The sequence below is a fragment of the Mastigoproctus giganteus genome, chromosome 8 (assembly GCF_048544385.1).
Source record: "Mastigoproctus giganteus isolate SK-2022 chromosome 8, ASM4854438v1, whole genome shotgun sequence".
Classification (NCBI taxonomy): domain Eukaryota; kingdom Metazoa; phylum Arthropoda; class Arachnida; order Uropygi; family Thelyphonidae; genus Mastigoproctus; species Mastigoproctus giganteus.
In genome coordinates this window covers 179,804,959-179,824,527 of record NC_143582.1, presented here as the reverse complement: position 1 = coordinate 179,824,527, position 19,569 = coordinate 179,804,959, and the positions used below count along the sequence as shown (strand labels likewise).

The 19,569-nt window shown below is 36.2% G+C and overlaps 1 protein-coding gene across 1 annotated transcript in view; it reads left to right on the top strand.

The window, feature by feature from the left end:
• LOC150082041 (phosphatidylinositol 3,4,5-trisphosphate 3-phosphatase TPTE2-like) overlaps nucleotides 1-19,569 on the top strand; it is a 199,605-nt gene that overhangs the window by 32,964 nt on the left and 147,072 nt on the right. The window contains exons 4-5 of the mRNA XM_090380409.1: nucleotides 4,424-4,585; nucleotides 16,212-16,322. Coding sequence (XP_090236535.1) covers nucleotides 4,424-4,585; nucleotides 16,212-16,322 — 273 coding nt within the window. The remainder of the gene's footprint in view (nucleotides 1-4,423; nucleotides 4,586-16,211; nucleotides 16,323-19,569) is intronic.

Genomic DNA, 19,569 nt, shown 5'->3' with positions numbered 1-19,569 from the left:
CTGGGGCAAGAGTGTAATTTAAAAAAATTGATGTTTTAACAAACATGTACACTAGTATGCATACACATGCATATGGTTTCACACATGCTATTATATTTTCCTGTCATTTAGTATATCTCTTATCAGCACCATCATTATTTCTAAATCTGTTTTATAGTATATTTTCATCAGAATGTATATGAGGTGTGTGTTTAATTGAAACAAATGTTAAACTAACAGTTCAAGAAATGGAGAAAAGGCATATGAATGAAGAATGATAATAAGCAAAGTGAATTTAAACTTAACAGAACTGATTAATGTCATTGAATGAATGATTAAACATTACATCAGACTGTGATATTAGAGAATATAAAATATGGAAAATTTCAGCTATATATTAAAAAATTGGAAAACAAGTTAGTTAATACTGCATGGAAAAGTATGTGTGCCCTAAGATATAAACAAAAGGAAAGCCTAAAAAAAAAGTAAAAAATATCAAAACACATACACAAATTATATGCATCAAATAGGAGGTGGTGGGGGAGTGGGAAAGCTAAGGCTGAAAAAGGCGAAGTGAGGGAAGAAATAGTACCCCGGTCCTCGAGTACTCTAATAATTCACGAGGCATAAAAATTAAGTGTGACAGATACAGATATAAAGTGAAAATCAAAGTATATAGCAATAGTATATATACAGGGGAATTTCATAACGTATGGGCTCTATTTTCACAATCATTTCAGGACCTGTAAACAATGAAAAAGTTTATCGTGTGTCCTATTCTGAATAGTTAGAGTTATGGTTGTTTGAATTTTAAAAAAATGGCTATGTAGATTCCAGTGATACTAAGTTATGAAGTCTATATATATATATATATATATTTTTTTTTTTTACCTGATGTTTTTTACCTTTAAAAAACATTAGAAAATCTAAAGTGAACATAATTATACAACATTTGTAGTTTGAGGAGATGCAGCACAAGCAATCATATAACCAGCACAGCTAAACATGCATGCTGAAGAGAAAACATCCTACAAAACTTCAACGGACTCTCAATTTACTGGGATCAGATTACCTGGGACACTTCAAGACTCCAAATTAAAAAAAAAAAAAAAAAAAAAATCAACCAGAAATCATAAATTCAAGTAATAACTAGAATAGGTATAAACAGATGTTTTGAAAGTCATAAATAATCAGCGTTATAAGTCATCATTGGGAGATTAATGTACCTATAATCTTGTAACCCCCATTGTCTTCACACCTGTAGCTCAAAAAAAAAAAAAAAAAAAAAGAGTTTAATTTGTTTTAGTGCACCACGTCGATTGTTGTGTTCTGTCGCACCGCAAAAACACATTTTGTTTCGTTATTTATGTCAGGAATATAAATTTTTTTTTTATAATAAATATTTTTTTTTTAGAAATCACAAAAATGATGGGTAAACACAAGATTGTGCTTTCAATTAAACAAAAACTTGAAATTATTCAAAAGTTTGAATATGGTGCATCTGTTAAATCTTTAATGAACCATTATAATGTTGGTGACCAAACCATACTCGACATCGTAAAAAATAAAGGGAAGCATCGTATTGAACGTGCGGGTAGTGCATGGTAAGTTTTTTTTCATTTTTTATCTATTGCCATACTTTTTACGTAGGTTGCTGAACATTTTTCAATACAGTAAGTCCCTGACTTATGTAACTTCAGACTTACATTAATTTTTTTTCACTCAATTTTTTTCTTTTTTAGGATTGTAAAATTTAAAACAGTAAAAAAAAACAAAAAAAACTAAGCAATCAATAACGACGAACACGGCATGCACAAGTGAGATACGGAGTAACAAGGTTAACAATAGGAATGAAGAGAAGATTCTTAAAATTTATTTGTTTTTTTTATAAAGACTGAAGATTTCAGTGAAGTGAACACACATATCACTATAATAACTTAAAAATCCACAGGATTCCAGCTATCGGTATTATCGCAAATGCAATAAGATCGAGTTTACCACCCATTTATAATGAATTGCACTAACAGAAAAGCCCAATAAACCGGAAAGTGCAAATTGTTTTCATTGTTTTATGGTAGTGACCTCCAGAAATGTGCTTTAGTAAAATGTGAGCTCGCGTGGGGTGATAATAGTGAGTTTTTGCCTTAACCCTGTGAAGTTCTTTACAGAAAATTTAATTTTGACAATTATCATGCTGCTAGCTAAGAGAATAAGTGACAGCAGTACTAGTAAATCTACCAAGAAAAGGAAAGCGATTGTGTTGGATCAGAAAATTAAAATAATAAGGATGTATGAAAATGGTCAAACATTAACAAGTATCGCACGGAATTCAGATTTGTCAGTGTCAATGGTGAACACAATAATAAAGGAGAAAGACAGAAGAGGTGAAGGAATTGGCACCAATGATGTCAACTATAATAACAAAGGCTGCAAAATACATACAGTACCAGTTTTTACAGTACAATAACATGCATTTTTTCTTCCTTTTATGTTTTCTTTTCTTATATACCACTCTGGCTGTCCCCAGAGTGGTATATAAGAAATAAAGTTTTTAATTAAACTAATTAAAAATATTAATTCCAATTCTATTTTTCTTCATTCTTCTGAGGATATTATGTGGTTTTTGTAATTTTGGTGTATCAGGGATATAATAGAAATATTTTATTAGTCATTCCTGAGTTATGTAAAACTTGACTTACGTAAGAGGTTCTGGAACATATCTCTTATGTATGTCGGGGACACTAGTTTTGGATTAACCAGGAAATCGATTATCTGGGATTTTTTTTTTTTTTTTTACCGTCTGTCCCGGAAAATCGAGAGTCTACTGTATTATGTTTCTTTGCTTTTTCTTCAAAATAAAATCTATTTACATTCATTTAAGTACATTGATGGTTTTTTAGACTAAACTGATGACAGAAAAAACTTTTCCACCGAATGAAAAAACCAGTTGATTAGGTATAATTTAAATTTAGAAACTGTAAAATCTGCACAGTAATAAGGATGTAATAAGCTTAGTCCAATTTTAACGTCAAATTCAAAAATTTATGTATACAGGTAGTTCTCGACTTTACGAGTTAATTCGTTCCTAACGCGCACTCGTGAAGCGGGAATTTATTTCCCATAAACATAAGGTTAAAAATAGGGGTTAAATTCTCAACAATGAAATTAGTTAGCTAATTAGTTTGTTTAAACAATGATTGATTTATTGAAAGAAATGAAAACGTTGCCTGTAAAATCAAGCAAATTATAATAATAGAGAAATTATTTATGACTTACCAATGTTAAAGAATGTTTATTCTTCATCATCATCGATTAAATGCACACTCGTTGATCACTCATTATTGGCTCAGCACTCGTTGGTTTGTTGTGCAAGGAGTTTTCTTCAGAAATGTTTCAAGAGGCATTTGTTTCCAAGATAATCTCTCTTTTAATTATAAATTTCACGATTGCATGCATAAGCATTTTTTAACGGCACACACAAATTGCAACTAACACGAGTCACATGGAGTAACAAGTTTATGAAGCTGAAAAAAAAAAGGAATGAAGAGAAGATTCTGAAAATTTTTTTATACAATTGAAGATTTCAGTAAAGAGCAAACACATTTCACCATAATAACATAAAAAACCACACAATTCCAGCTATCAGTATTGTTGCAAATGCAAGAAGATTGAGTTTACTACCTGTTTATAATTGTTTGCAGTAACAGAAAAGCCCAATAAGCCGGAAAGTGCAAATAGTTTTTATGGTAGGAACCTCCAAATGTGCTTTAGAAAAATATCACAAAGAAGCGTTTAAAATTGATTATTATAACGGGATAACGATGAAAGTGTAGTGCATTTTAATGATTTGAATTGGTAACTAATACAATTTACAGACCATGCTCACAACCATTTGTATGGCCTTAAGGTCATGCTCATGACCTTAAAAATGACATTTTAGAGAGATAAATAGCTTAGTTATACAGTAAAATTTTCAACTTCCAAGATCTTGAAACGAATTACCAAAAAACAGTGTTACTGGGTTCACGTTATGATATTTTAACGATACGATGGTGTCTTTGGAACTGATTAATATCATAAAAGGGATACACTGCGTATAGCTACACACGTGGTTTGGAGTGCAGTATTTATGAATGTTTAACATTAATTTTTTTGCAATTAATGTTCATATTTTCGATTTTGTTAATACTTGGGAAAAAAACTTGTAAAGTGAGAACTGCCTGTACGTATAATCATTGTACTTCCCATGTAACATAGTAGCCTTGCAAATGAAGAATACGGCAATTTAAGCTCCATTCTCATAGTGGCCTTTTATTTATGATTTTGATAACTAAAATGTATAATTTTTTTTTTTTTAAGGAATTGTTATTCACATTTGTTAGATAACATCGAAATTTTTAGCTTCTTTTGTCACTAGGTTTTTTTATTTCTTTCTTTCTTTCAGAATCTTCAGTTTGGCATTGGTAATTATAGATATTTGTGTGTTGATAGCTGATCTTGCGACTCCTGATAAACCAGAGGATCAAAAAGTTGCTTATGAATTTACAGCTCTAGTTTTCATATGTTATTTTGTGGTGGAGGTGCTGTTAAGGATATTTGCCAAAGGGTAATATGAGAGAATGCATTATGAATGTGAGATTATTAAATTTGTTATTTTCTTGCATTATGCATGCGTATATAACAGTATTCCTCAAACATTTGGGTTATTTGGCCACTTAAAAATATGCTGTATAAGAAAAGGAGAATGAATACTGGTGCTACCATAAAATTGTATATGGTAATTCTAAAGTGCACACTTCAGTGGTTGAACCTGTAAATTGGCAATTGGCTTGTCATTTTCTAATCTCCTTCCATCCAAAACAGGTACTTTTTTATTAAAAAAAAAAAAAAAAAAACCCTTAATTGTACTTGATCTCATGTGCAGTGAAGGTCTGCTCTAATGAGTTATGAAAATCTCCCCACATCACCAAAAGAAATTTATTGTGGCTTGTATAACCGAATTAATGCACACAAATATATGCTTACTCCCATCCATCATATTTTTTATTTTTAATATATAGTGAAAGAATTAAAAAGTTCATATTTTTTTAACTCTTCCAGTTAATGGTAACATCTGATTTGGTTTAGAGTCAACCTAATTTAACCACACAATTTACTCCACAGTAAAAAGTGTATTGTGGAGTAATAAATTATAGGCTGAATTGAAATTACTCAAAATGAAAATGATATGCAATGAAAAAAAGGCTTATTAAGAGGTATGCTTCGTGATCTTATATTTTGTATAACATTGATTTCTTCTTTTTTTTTTTTTTTTTTTTTTTTTCAAGTTTTTTTTTTACACAAAGAGAAAAGTTACAGTTATGGTTTGTGTTATATCTTTGATGTTGATGTTAAGCAACATTGAAGAGAAATAAGTAACAATTTCCACCCTGTTCAGAATTAAAAACACAACACAACCCAGCACAGCATTCATTGTACTTTTGTATTTTTTTTTATACACATTAAATCCTTCTTTTGGACCAGTCCAATAAATGTGACTGGTCCCAAAGAGGCGAGAAAATGTTGTTAGTGGAGACCCCTCTGCATTTCTGGATTCAGTTTTTCATTTTTAATCAATATTTTGTTAGATAATGTTTTTTTTTTTAAGATTTTTTTTTTGTTTTTGTTAAATAAAATCTTAAAAAGGTTATATTTAATTAAACATATAAATGTAATATGAACAATACTATCATTAATGGAGTTTATATGTTGCCATGTTGAACACATGTACACACAAAAGGCACTAATTTATTTGTTTTTAGATGCAAAGGAAGCAAATATTGCTTACTCTGCATCTAATAAACCGATTTTCTATTTGCTTTTGGCATTACTTTTCTTCTAAACAGTTACTCACTCTGTACAAATTTCATATCCACCCTACCGTGAAATATTGTTTTCACATCTGGGATGGTGTCCCCAAAACATCTGTCAGGCTTCTAGACTCCATTCAAAAATGGACAGTTAGGGTAATTCATGTCCCATCTCTTACAAAGTATATTCACTCTCTCCCATATACATCTGTTTCTTCTGCATGCCCTTTTAATATATATTTCATTGGACACTGTTCTTCTGAATTGGCTTCTATAATTCCCCCTCTCTTCCAAACCAGTCCGAATATATGCTGCAACCAGTCAGCATCCATTTACTGTCCAACTTCAAACTCACAGAACCAATTTTTCTTATATAATTAGGAAGGACATTACATGGTTGTTTTTCATTAAGATTATTACCATATTTAATGCCTCTCTTATACCATACGAAATTAATAATATAGTTTATTAAACTATTCACCTAAATTACTATACATTAAGGTGACATTTCAGGTATCTTACTGATACCCATCGTCAGACCATGCTGTTGGGGGAACAAAAATAGAAAGGGTTACAAATTTGAATATATTACAAACATAATTGCTATTATTACAATTACTAATATTTTGATTACAATTACCATTACAATTTTGCTAATAAACAGTTCTAAGATTGAATAATTAAATTATTCCTGTATGCACATCAGTTTAAATTATTAAACCTGATGTTCATACAGCCAAGGGGTGCTGCCAGCAGTTAATTTATAGGCGAGGAATTAATTCTAATAGCCAATATAATTGTGCAGATATTCTATCTGAGGTTATTGTAAAGTGGAAGCCTGAGGTGACCTTTGCTCTTGGACATTACCCTTATAACATCCTTCCTCAGCAATTGTCTCCAACATTGGCAGGTTCACGAATATGTGACAGTGATCACCACCTTATCACATACTGTATTACTGATCGAGTTACCCCTCATCAAATCTATATGCACGATACTTCCAGGTTCTCTACAAGATTGGCTAAATGGGATATTTTTGATGAGGTCATCTGGGAAGCCTCCTGCAGCTCCTCTGTCCTCAATAGCTATCACTCCATGAGCAGTACCCAGAAAATGGATTTTGTTCAATCATTGCTCTTGAAAGCATCAGTGAAGAAATGTTCTAAAAGTCCAAGGTTCTGTTCTAAAAATAAGATCCTGCTATCCCGCGGTGGTTGGCAGGATCTTACTAGCCTATGGAATGATCTCAAGCATGCACGTTGAGTATACCAGCATAAACACAGGACTGAGCCTCCCTGCATTGCTGATCAGTACCAAGAAAGATTGAGAGCCCTTCATAGAGAATATCGCAATAGGATTTACCATCCAAACAAATGCATCTCGGCCTATGTTACTGCGGCATTCAACATATTCTACTATCATTCAAACCAACTGGCACACCTATAACTACTGCAGCTCATTCTGTTGAATAGCCCCTCCACGATCAGTCACAACAAAAATTAAGTAACGTCAGCCATATGGATATACTAATCCCAGTAATGATTCTGTGCTCCACATGATGCACTATTGCAGTTACATCACCAGTGTCTACTATGTGACCACTTGAGAGCCATCTTTAGCTTTGCCCTGTCCATCCATCATGACTTCATCTTCTGCAATGCACCAACATGTTCCCTGCTGCTCCTAGAGCTTTCAGGCTCTTCTGCTGGTCTGGGACAATCCCTGGGGGGGGGGGTGGACACCCAATCTACAAAGTTACCTCCTGCTCCATAAAATGTTCAACTCCACCCTTCACCACTCAATAGTGTGCCATTTTGGTGATCTTCTACTGCCTACAATTATCTCACGACGTTCTTCATCTGTTGAGAGCTCTACGCACACACACACACACTGCAACTCACAATGCAGTTGTCCTTCAAGGCAGTCTTCTTTCACACTTTACCACTTTCTCTTCTTCCCTAACCTCTGTCCATTATATAGAGATCACCCACTTATATGTCTTGCACTTTTTCTGCTCCAACTCGCCTGGGGGGTAGCTTTCCATGCGGCCTACTCCTGCTTCCTTCACTTTTCTTACCCCTCTCGCTTTGCAAGTGGAGAGAGAGAGGTCAAGTTGGAGGAACCTGTCAGGCGTCCCTTCTACCTTCCTGGCTTGGCTCCTCATGCTGGTGGACGGATACTGAAAGGCTCTTTCCATGGTGATCGAGCCTTCCAGTAACTAAGAAGCCAGTCGAACAGCACACTATTCACACATAACCCACACCGACTGGCTTTGCAATGTTGTGCATACATCACAAAGCATTCAATGCAGATTTGTGGGGAACCACGAACTACTTGACAAACACTGTCCACTAATGTCACTTTTCCCACTCTTAAAGTGTCTTACCCAACGTCTAGCTGTATTCTCATCTATATTATTGTCACCATAAACATTTTTGTTTATGGTGACAATACTGTAGATGTTATTGGTAAAAATTCACTCAGTATGGTGAAACTAGAAACCTCTAGTGACCACTCAGTGACATGCGAAATGATCTACAAAACCACATTTGAAAGCCAAAAATTAGGAGGCATCACTTTCATACCAGTCCTCGTAAATTATTCTGTGGTAAAAGTGCCTAGTTCTGTTCGTTAATGCACAGTCCTTTGTATCTCTGAATAATCAATGAACTTTGACAACTTAACTGCTAAATAATCCAATAGCTGTGTATTAATATACAGGGTGATTCACTATGTGCGACAAACTTGCAGGAGGTGTAGGGGCACAAAGACGAATCGGAATCACATAGCATTGCAGGGTCCGAAATGCTTTCGTCATGCGGGAGGTCGCGTGAACAAAGAAGCAAAGAAAAAGAACAGGAACAGCAATTTGTTAGTGTAACAGAAATCATTTTAATGACAAGTTTTACATTGGTAAAAAGCCATGCTACAGAAGGTGTTCGAAAGTTCGACCAGAAGCAGTCACACAGGCTTCACAGTGCCGCCGCATGGAATTCCCCTAATGTTCCGGAAGATTCCTGGCATTTCGAATCTCCCCAGGAGCTACAGAGATACAAGCGACGAGGTCTTCAACTGAATCAACGGGGGTCTCGTACACCAATGTCTTCATTTGACCCCAGCAGAAGAAGTCCAGGCATGATAGGTCCGGCAATCTAGCAGGCCAATGAACCGGACCACCACGACCTATCCAATGCTGTCCAAATGTAACGTTTAGGTGGTGGCGGACGTCATTGGTGTAATGTGGGGGAGCCCCATCATGCTGGAACCACATTGAGCACCGCAACGACTAAGGAACATGTGCTTCTTCAATAAGTTCGGGCAGGACTTGCTGTAGAAAGATTAAGTATGCCCTACCGTCCAGACGAGGGGCAAGAAGGTACGGTCCAATGAGGTGGTCTCCAACAATGCCGGCCCAAACATTGACAGAGAAACGGCGTTGAGGTTGCACGTGTTCGCATACCATGGGGGTTCTCCAAAGCCCACAAATGGGCGTTATGTTGATTGAAGGTTCCCTCTTTTGTGAAACTAGCCTCATCCGTGAACAATACGGACGCAGTAAATGCGCTGTCTGCCGCACTCTGTTTAAGAAACCAAGTAGCAAAAGTCCTCCGGGGGGGGGGGGGATAATCCGCAGGCATCCAATGATTGGATGCGTTGCAGATGGTATGAACTCGTTTGGTTTATTGACAGTATCCTCCATACAGTGGATTGGGAAATACCCAATCGTTGGCCTATCGTTCGAGTACTCGTACTCGGATTGCCTTCTGCAAGACGTAGGACATTCTCCTCATTGTCTGGCATCCTCATTGTTCGCTCTCGATTCATGGTACCTCTCGTGAAACAACCAGTCTCACGTAACCTTCTGTGCACACATGCGAAAATCGTATGATGAGGAGCACGCTGTGCGGGAAACGTTCCTGGTACAAGCGCAGAGCGGCACACCCGTTACAGTCCGCAGCTCCATACGCGAGGTGCATGTCGGCCAGTTCAACATTTGAATACTTGTCCACCCTACTGCCTCGGGAACCGGTTCGCAAATGCTGACTTCCAGCAGGATCGCTGTTCACACGACCTCCCGTTCAACGTCCTCTACCGCATGATGAAGGCATTTCGGACCCTGCAATGCTATGTGATTCCGATTCGTCTTTGTGTCCCCTACACCTCCTGCAAGTTTGTCGCACTGGTAGTGAATCACCCTGTATATTGCATATGTTGTCATTGAATTTCATTTCAGGTCCAAAGTTTGAATTTTAAATTTCTTGCTTACAGTTACCTGATCTCAAGCTTCTTAAAGTCAAAAGTGGTGGTGGTGGTGGTGGTGGTGGTAGAGGCATGTGATGCAAGAAAGCAAGCTTATGTAGCATCAGCCAAAAAAAAAATTCACACATTCATTCTCTCTAAAAGTTTGTTCAGTTTCTTGTTGAATTTATTTAAGCTATCAACTTCCACAATGATAGATGGAAGTTTGTTCCAGCAATCAACTGCCCACTGGCTAAAGGCAAATTTCTGCACATCTATTTTACAACTGTCTTTCCTCAATTTGAAATTATGCCCCCTCAGGTTTTCGTAATCTGAGCAAGAGGAAGAATCCAATCAGAATTGAGCCTGTTCAGCCCATTCAAGGCCTTATACATCTCAATCAAATCACCACGCAGGTTCCTAGTCTCAAGACGCTGCAGTATGGAGAACTTCAGCCTTTCTTGGTAAGAGGACCTCTTCATTCCGAATCGTTCCCAAAATGAGGCCTCTGGATCTGTATGCAGTACTCAAGGCCTTGGCCTGACCATTGCCTTATACAAAGGGATAATTACCTCCCTTTCCCTACTAGCAAAATTTCTGTGTATAATTCTCCTGTCCACTCTTGTCTTTTCCCACTCAACCACCCTTTTATCCATTGTAGCAACTTGCCCTTAATACCATACTGCTCCAATTTGTACAGTTCGTCTTCCATGTGCAACAGTATCAAAAGCTTTCCTGAAATCCAGGTATAATGATATCAAAATTATGTTTTGCATCCTGTTCCTTTCTAACCACATCATATACTGGTGTGCAAAACTTAAGGACCATTCAGGTTTTCACCTTCTCATAGGAGTGGCCTGGATATGGGAAAAGCATACCAAAGGAACCTTGTGAGGTACAGAAATGATGAAGGAAACAATACCGACACAACAACAGAAACAAAACAGTACAGAGGGACTTTATTCAAAAATGGCAACATATAACTGGCTGCCATGATAGAGATGCATTACTGCCAAAGATGGAACAAAGAGAAGAGGTGGAGTACCTTACCACATTATGCTGTTCAGTCCTTATGTTCGATGCACTACTGTAAACGGTGTCTCCAATGGGCAGGTGTTAAAGGAACACAGCGTACTGACCGTCGGGCAAACAGTCCACCTCTCTGGAGTCGCCTGGCCACAGTAAACTGTGATGTCCTGTGCAGCTGGTTTGCAATGGATCCTGCTGTCTGGTGTCAGCCCCTCTTGGCCTAGGAGTATATAGCGGTCATCATTGGGAATTGTTTTTTGTGGGTGACCACCACTGGTCCTTCGAACTGCTGTACCTATCATTCTGAAGGCCGAACACGCACGTGAGACGATGCTATGGGCGATCTGAACTCTGCAGCCACACTCCTCACACTTCGACCTTCCTCAAGCTTCCCAATTATTCGATGCCAGGTAAAGTCATCCAGATGTTGTCTACTGGCCATTTCGTTGTCTGTAGCACTGTATGAAACCAATCAAACATCTGTAACAATTGTGCTCGCCATTCAGTAATTTGCACATAACTGCTGAACTGCTGCTTTTATCTGTTTATGTTTGAGCCCTCTCATCACGATTCAAATTTTTGCATGTGCACCAGCTTTCTTCTGAATGGCCACAGTTATGCAAATCACCACAGGCTATTTCGTTTGATTTTGTGTTTGTCACCTTTAGAAATAGTGTTGGTCCTTAAGTTTTGCACACCAGTGTAGTATCCAATCAGATTTGTCAGAAAAAACTTTCCCTTAACAAACCAGGCTGTGTCTGAATTATTATTGCAGCCTTGTCTAGATAATCCTGCAATGTTTTTTTAACCAGTGACTCCATTATTTTCCCTGGAACAGAAGTTAAACTAACATTACTGTAATTACTCGTGTCACCCTTTGATCCATAGGTATGACAATGCGAGATTTATTAGGACAGGGGTCACTCATTCATCTATCTTTGAGTCTGTTATGCTTTTAAGTACAGTAAGCTCAAATAGATGGATTTTGGTGCCTTTTTGACTGTTAGACCACTTCTACCTCATACACACAAACATATGGCAGCCAATGACTAATATTTCACAATCTTAGGCATAGTAGTAGTGATGTCATGGATCTGTGATTCTGTAATACAAAAACCTTTATATATTTAAGTTTTTCTGTTGGGAAAGAAATTGGAAGTTACTGAAAATTGCAACTCAGATTTTAACAATTTACTTTTAGTACTTTTAATTTTTTTATATAGGTCATATGTTACTAATTTTACCTATATGAAATTTGTTTTTGACCATAGTCTCTTTTAGTGATGCCCTTAAATTTCTTAATGAGATTGCTCACAGCTTTACTGTAATGTGAACAGTGATGGAGATCATGGTCCACTTTCTCAGCACACATTAATACCAATGCTAAGTTGCACAGCTGCAGAATTTGTACATCAGACAATCCCCTTGTGATGCAGGAAGTTCTATTACACATATGAAATTAATGTGTGTTCATGTTTTTATGGATTTCTCAACAAGTCTGATAGATATGCTCTCTAAATGCTGATTGCAATCATTTGGATTTGGCTTCCAACATGTCTGCAGTTTGACCAAACATGATAGGAGGAAGTACTTGATGATAGCTATCTCAGTCAGTTTAGCCCTGGAGAGATTGTGCATGGCTCATTGGGTAGAATTTTTCTCAGTGTGATTGATCTGTGCTTGTTAACAGGAGAGACTGTTTTTACAGGAAAGGGAGGCACTTAAATAGGAGTGAAAGAATATTTGCTAATGCTATTGAGGCAGTGTTAGGCAAGTCAGACAACTGCTAGCCTGAAGGGATACACAGACTAATAGATTAACAGCAGCCGCAAGCAGAGGTGACTAATTATTGCATGTCTTCTGTTGGGACATACACAGAGCCAGAACTAGGGTGGGGCAAGTGTGCCACCAGCCCCAGGTGCAGCATTTTAAGGGTGCATTTGACCAGGTATATTTTAAAATTGCTTAATTTTTGATTTCATTACAGTCGGACCTGTGTTTAACGGACTTCTTTATAGTGAATTCCTTTTGGTAATTACATTTAAAAGTTTTTGTAGAATGAAGAAAATTTCCATATAACAGACGGGTTACGAGTGACTTTACTTTGTATGCTTTGTTTCCACCTCTGGCCTTTATGCAATTTAAGCAATTAGAAAGTGAAAGTTAAGGGTTAAAGGGATTACCATTCCACAATGTAAATGGAACGCATGTAGCCACCTATCCCACATACCGAGAAGTCATGCTAGTCAACTGCTTTCTATAGCCAGTCAGAAGGTTAAAAACTGCAGCCATTATCAACCCACTGCAGGATGGAAGCCTCTTCAACAATTCATGCTGAGGGAAATGGACCATAATCTGCCACGCTGGCCAGTGCGGGTTGGTAGATCAACCGTATTTAGCAGTCAGGGGCTTGAACCTCGGTCTGCTCAAAGAGCGTGTGCTACTGCACTCCCACTCCTGACCACTCAGCTATGGAGGCTGCTCAGAAGATTAAGGTGTATTCCCGACATGGATAATAGTTTCTGGTCAACTTGTGTTCTTTGTTTAAAATAAAAAATTTATTAAAAAAAATACTGCATTATCTTTGTACGTGCTACTTATGATTCCAGAATTTTTTGTGAGAGTGAAAAAAAATTATAAATTCAGCATTTATAATCACTTAAGGAAAAAAATATCAGGGAGGAACAGTGTTTTACAAATTTGAAAATAACAGAGAAACTCCAATTACAAACTTCTATAAAGTATGGCCCGTTTTGTGATGTCACACCTCTGAGCTTTTTGGTTGGTTCTGCAATGCTAATCACTGGAGGACAAAACAAATTTTTCAAATATCTGTTGATATTTCAACAAATAATTGAAAAATCATGTTTTATCAATTCTGCAGGATATAGAATCTGTAACCCCTTTACAACTTCTCCGTTCATGAGTATTGTCTAATAGAATCTTATCCAAATATAGAAATAGTTATGAATTTTTCTTACCTTGCCTGTAACAGTAGCGTTTTGTGAAAGGTCCTTCAAAGCGAGAAAAATTCAATTAAAATAATGGCACCTTCATTGCATATTTTTAGTTTTTTGTTATAATGTTAAAAGTAGTATATTTTGCAATATTTTGTTTCTATGATTTTATACTAAATATATAAACATAAACTATCTGGTTTTCTAATTTCTTTGTAGTTATATATACTTTCTTTGATATTTTTGTTTTGTTATATTCATTGTATTATTTAAATTATTTTATTAATAATATGCAAATCGTAGACCATTGGAGTGGTAATTTTTATAAATTCATAAAGATTGCAGGGGGGGGGATTATCTATCACAATCAGGGGCGTCAGGAAGGCATGTTGCACCCGGGCATTGACGACCCCTAGCTACACTACTGAAAGATTGACTACCTGTATATAATGAGGGCGTACTTATAACACTTCTGCATCTTTTTTTATATAGTAGCCTGAAAAGCGAAGTATCAGGGATTACAAAGCCTGCTGGGGATCACCATGGGACAAGCGAATACATGGATTGTGTTAGGATTACAAAAAGCATAAACAAGTGCACAATACTGGCAGTAAACAAATTTGATGAATTTGAAGTATTAACAAATGTCAGCAAAAGCAGACATAGCAGCAATAGTGGAAACATGATGCCACTCAGATGTAAGCAGTGGTGAGCTATAGTGGGTTCGCGAGAGCCCATTGTTATTTTTTTTGAAAATTTGCGAGCCCATTGTTGAGATGATCATTTATTTTACAAATGAAATCCTGAATGCAATTATTGAGTATCCAGAGCCGAAACTATGGTGGGTTGAGTGAAGCCCCATTCCCAGCATTTTAATGGCACAATCAATCTGTTATGTATTTTAAAATTGCTTAATTTTTGATTTAATTACAGTCAGACCTTTGTTTAACGCAGATTATAGCGAATTTCTTTCTTCTTTATTGCGAATTTTTTTTATTCCCCTTGGTAATTAAATTTAAATAGTTTCCGTTGAATGAAGAAAATTTCCATGTAACAAATGGATTAGGAGAGATAACTGTGTATGAATTGTTCTCACCTCTGGCTGTTAGTCACTTGAGGTAATTAGAAAACCCCCAAGGGCTCCCATCTGATGAGTATGGGCTTGGCACACCCAGGGTCCTGGGCTGGATATCATCATTCTTCTCTTTCTTGGTGATTCTCTTCTACTTCTCTCTCTCTCTCTCTCTCTCTCTCTCTTTCTCTGGTTAATTCAGAATTTTTTTTTTTTTTTTTTTTGCCTGGTGCAGCATAAGCCTCAGGCTTCCTTGCACCATATGGCTAATAATAATAATAAAGTGTGAATTAAGGGTGAAAACGATTACTGTTCCACAAAGTTAGTGGTGTTCATAAAACTTATGCAGTCACATACCAAGAAGTCGCACTAGTCAATGTGCTTTCCATAGCCAGTCAGAGAATTAAGAAGATTCTCGACACTGATTATAGCCTCTGGTCAACCTGTGTTGTGGTTACCCTTTACTCCGACAAACGAGCATATGTTTTTCGGAGAAGTGAGTGATCCACACCTTTCAGTAAATTTCTCCTGTCTACGTTTACATGGTCAACATAGCAGAATATCCGTGTGATTCCGACATTGTGCACTGTATTCAAAGAACTAGTGAGAGTAGCAATGTAGAGGGGGGGGGGAATTGAGGCAACTAACATATTATATAAACTTTATGAAGACGAAATGTTGGCAGATTTTGAAACTTTGTTGAGCCTTTCACTGTGTAGAAAATGTTCTAAAATATAATAGCTTTCAAGCAATAATTATCTTCCATACTTTTCTATCTGGTCTCATTTCAGAAAAAAGTGCGACACACCTGTGGTAAATTTTGCATCCTCCCCCATTTTGTGTGATTCTCATCTGTGTTTTCTCAATGATAGTCCTGTTAACTATAAAAACTGTTTTATCTGCCATTTTTCACTTATGTTAGAGTAGTTGAATTTAAATTATAGCTAGTGTATTTATTCAGATATGATATATTTAAATAGTGAAGTGTGGATTGAAATTCATTTATACTTTCTATCATTTATTTAAGAAATGCTTACTTTTGGTTAATTTCTTGAAATGTCTTTATGAATTGTTATATATTTTCAGACCAAAAGAATTTTTTGGGACGTGGTTCAATGTTGTAGACCTTGTGGTAATAGTAGTATCTTTTGTTGTCACTGTTGTGTATACAATTGTGGAAATGTCTGGATATGTAAAGTAAGTTTTAGATGTTTTATGTATTTTTAATAAAATTATAAACTTAGAAGCTCTTCTAATCGTTCTTATTTCAGCGAATACAAATACTCTGAACTGATCCTCCAGTTAGATGATGTTTTTACTTTTTAAGTAGGTAAAAAAGTGCTTTAAGCATTTTTTTTTTCCCTACTTAATTTTCCCAGAATATTTTCTTTTTGCAAATTATTTTTTATAAATAATAGCATAAATCAAGTTACTTTATGTTGTACAGTATTTAGCCCCTTAACTGTTAATGCATTTCAAAATTATGTGAACTCTTGATATTTATGGGGAATATGTTCTTGAAAATTTCAATAAATATTAAGACCAAAATCTTATGGCAGGGAAAAAAAATTAATCTTTTTTATAGATGAATAATCATTTTTATAAGAAAGAATGAACAGTAAGCAGTAACATGCAATATATGTAATGACATCTGTTACAGTAAAAATGAACTATGAACATGTTTTATATAAAGAATAAAATAAAATGAGAGAGAGAGAGAGAAGTGGAGTTCTCCCGAAGATCTTTGTCTTACAAGTCCGCAGGGTCGCCTCTGTAGCCAGGTGAGCAGGAGCAGCAGTGCGTAGCACACGCTTCTTGATTAGACCGGGGTTCGAGCCTGTGACCACCAAATACGGAGGATGCGGAAAGGTCAGGGAATGACCACCGCATATCCCCGGAGCAATATGGCCTTAGTTGCTAATGCTCCTAAAAACCAAATAACCAGCCAACAAGTCTGCAGAGGAAGAAGGTTCAGTTGTGATATCCTTAAAAACTCATTATTAGCGTTTTCTTTATCTTTCATCACAAATCCCTGTAGTTTTTGTGTGCCGTTTGTGAACCTCATTCTCTTAAATTTTACATAAATGCTCCATCAGCAGGTCCATTTCAAAAATCTTGTCAGCCAGATCCTTTCATGTCAGAAATCTCTGCGTATGCTTTTACAGCACATTTGCAAGAATGATAGTGATAGTGACAACTTTTGAATCGCAATGCTCCCTTCACTTCTTTCACCTTACTTTTTCTGAGCTCTGGAAACTCTCTCCTCTGACATTATATGCCAAACTTGCCATCCTCTGCAATTCTACCAATGAGATTGCTTTTCAGCTCTTTCATTGCATCAGGCAACAGCATATATTCCAAGTTGATGGTTTGATTTCATCTAGAGATTCCTTTATATTTGTTATATAGTCGGCGATGTACTTTTTTCCATAAGTTGCTGACTGACAGAAGAATCACATTTTGTCCGGTTAAGAATTCTTGCCAATGTGCTGTAGATATAATAAGACTTATGTTATAATGAGATCCTAATCCATTGATTAGATCAGTGTCTCGTCTACACCTCTGTGGTATAACTATGTAGGTACAAATATCTACTTATATTGGAAATGTAACATAAGCTTGGAAAGAAATTACTTGCAAATCAAAACCACAGATATATGAATATTGATTGCTTACTGTCCTATGAAGCTTGTTTTAAATGGATCTCTACTGCCTTTTAATTTGATCTGCTACTAGTAAGTAGCAGCTCAAACAAATTTGTTTGCTTCACTGTGTTAAATTTTTGATCACAGGGACTATTCTTCTTCTAGTGAAGATCAACACTGCATACAGTGTTAAGGTTTGGGCTGTTTAGACAAATGCTATTATCCATGGTTCTGCCTAAGTTTCTAACATCTTTTTAAATTGTATAGCATCACTTGAACAGGTGAATCTATTATACATATAAAAATCTGAAACACTGCCAGGACTACTGTTTTTGTCGATTCTTACTTCTCACTGGTGGCCCTTTATTAGCAAATGTATGCTGAACTGTGAATAAATGTTTGTTTTGGTAAACAGCCAGGTGGTGTATGGGTGGTTGCTATGTGTACCTTTGACTCCTAGAACTGAATACTCAGTGTCAGTCTTCAGTGGGAGTGGAATGATCTGCATGAATCAAAAATCAAATGCAGTAAAGTGTATGAATTTATTTGATTTCAACTTCTTAAAGGAAGAATAGACAAATTATTAGAGGGGATAGACAGATGATTTGGAAAGGGGTTTTTTTTTTTTTTTTTTTATGATTCTGTATAAGCTTTTCTTCTTTAATTATTTAAATTAGAGCAATGTGGTATTAAGGATAAGTGACTACTGTGAATAAAGAGATGGACAAGTAGGAGACAGAGTTATTACAAATGGCCTGCTTTTATGGACTAATGTTATAAGTGAAGTACTGTAAGATTTGGTGGTGGTCTTATTGTTTTTAATATTTATTAATGATGTTGATATAGGTATCTCAAATTTGATGTGTTTGTGTAAGTTTATGATACAAAGATTGTGAGGGTGATTAATGACATTAATCAGGAATTCTACTTCAAGAATGTTTGAATAAATTTTGTGGATCAGCTGAAAAATGGAAATTGAGGTTCAGACTACTATCCAAATGCAAGGCATTTATGCAGTAATCTCTGAATAACATACTATTTGGGTAACACCAAACTTAGTGTTACCAAATGGTTTCATCCTTCATATGCTGCTTCAAAAAGCAAACATAAGGTTTGCTTTTTGAAGCAGCATACACAAATTGCTTACAGCAAACATAATATTTTGGCCTGACAGCAAAAAAGTTTTTGTGCCCATACTAGTGATATTTATCCTTTGAGAGTTTTTTGATTGTTGAGATTTGGAATTTCATTAGAAAAGCTGAGGCAGAAAATTAACTTGGAAAACATTACGTGTTACTATGAAGTGAATAGAATGGTTTTCAATTGCAAAATAGAAAAATGTGAACTGCTACATGGCCAACAAAGGTTAAAAATATATGACTATGAAATTCTGACTTGGAACATTGCTTCCTGACCTTCTCCATTATTTCTTAGGGAGAAATTGGATTTAATGCAATGATCAGCATTTGTTGTAGTATAATACTTTTGGCATACGTGGTCAGAGTTGTTTTGTTGTTGTTGTTTGGTTTTTAGGAGCATTAGCAATTAAGGCCATATTGCTCCAGGATATGCGGTGGTCATTCCTTAACCTTTCCGCATCCTCCGTATTTGGTGGTGACGGGCTCGAACCCCGGTCTAATCAAGAAGCGTGTGCTACGCACTGCTGCTCCTTCCCACCTGGCTACGGAGGCGCCACGTGGTCAGAATACAAATATTAAAATTTGGGGGAAAAAACACTTTATTAAAACACTACAGGCAGTCTACATTGGCATCTTATGTTGCCTGTAACACATTTATGT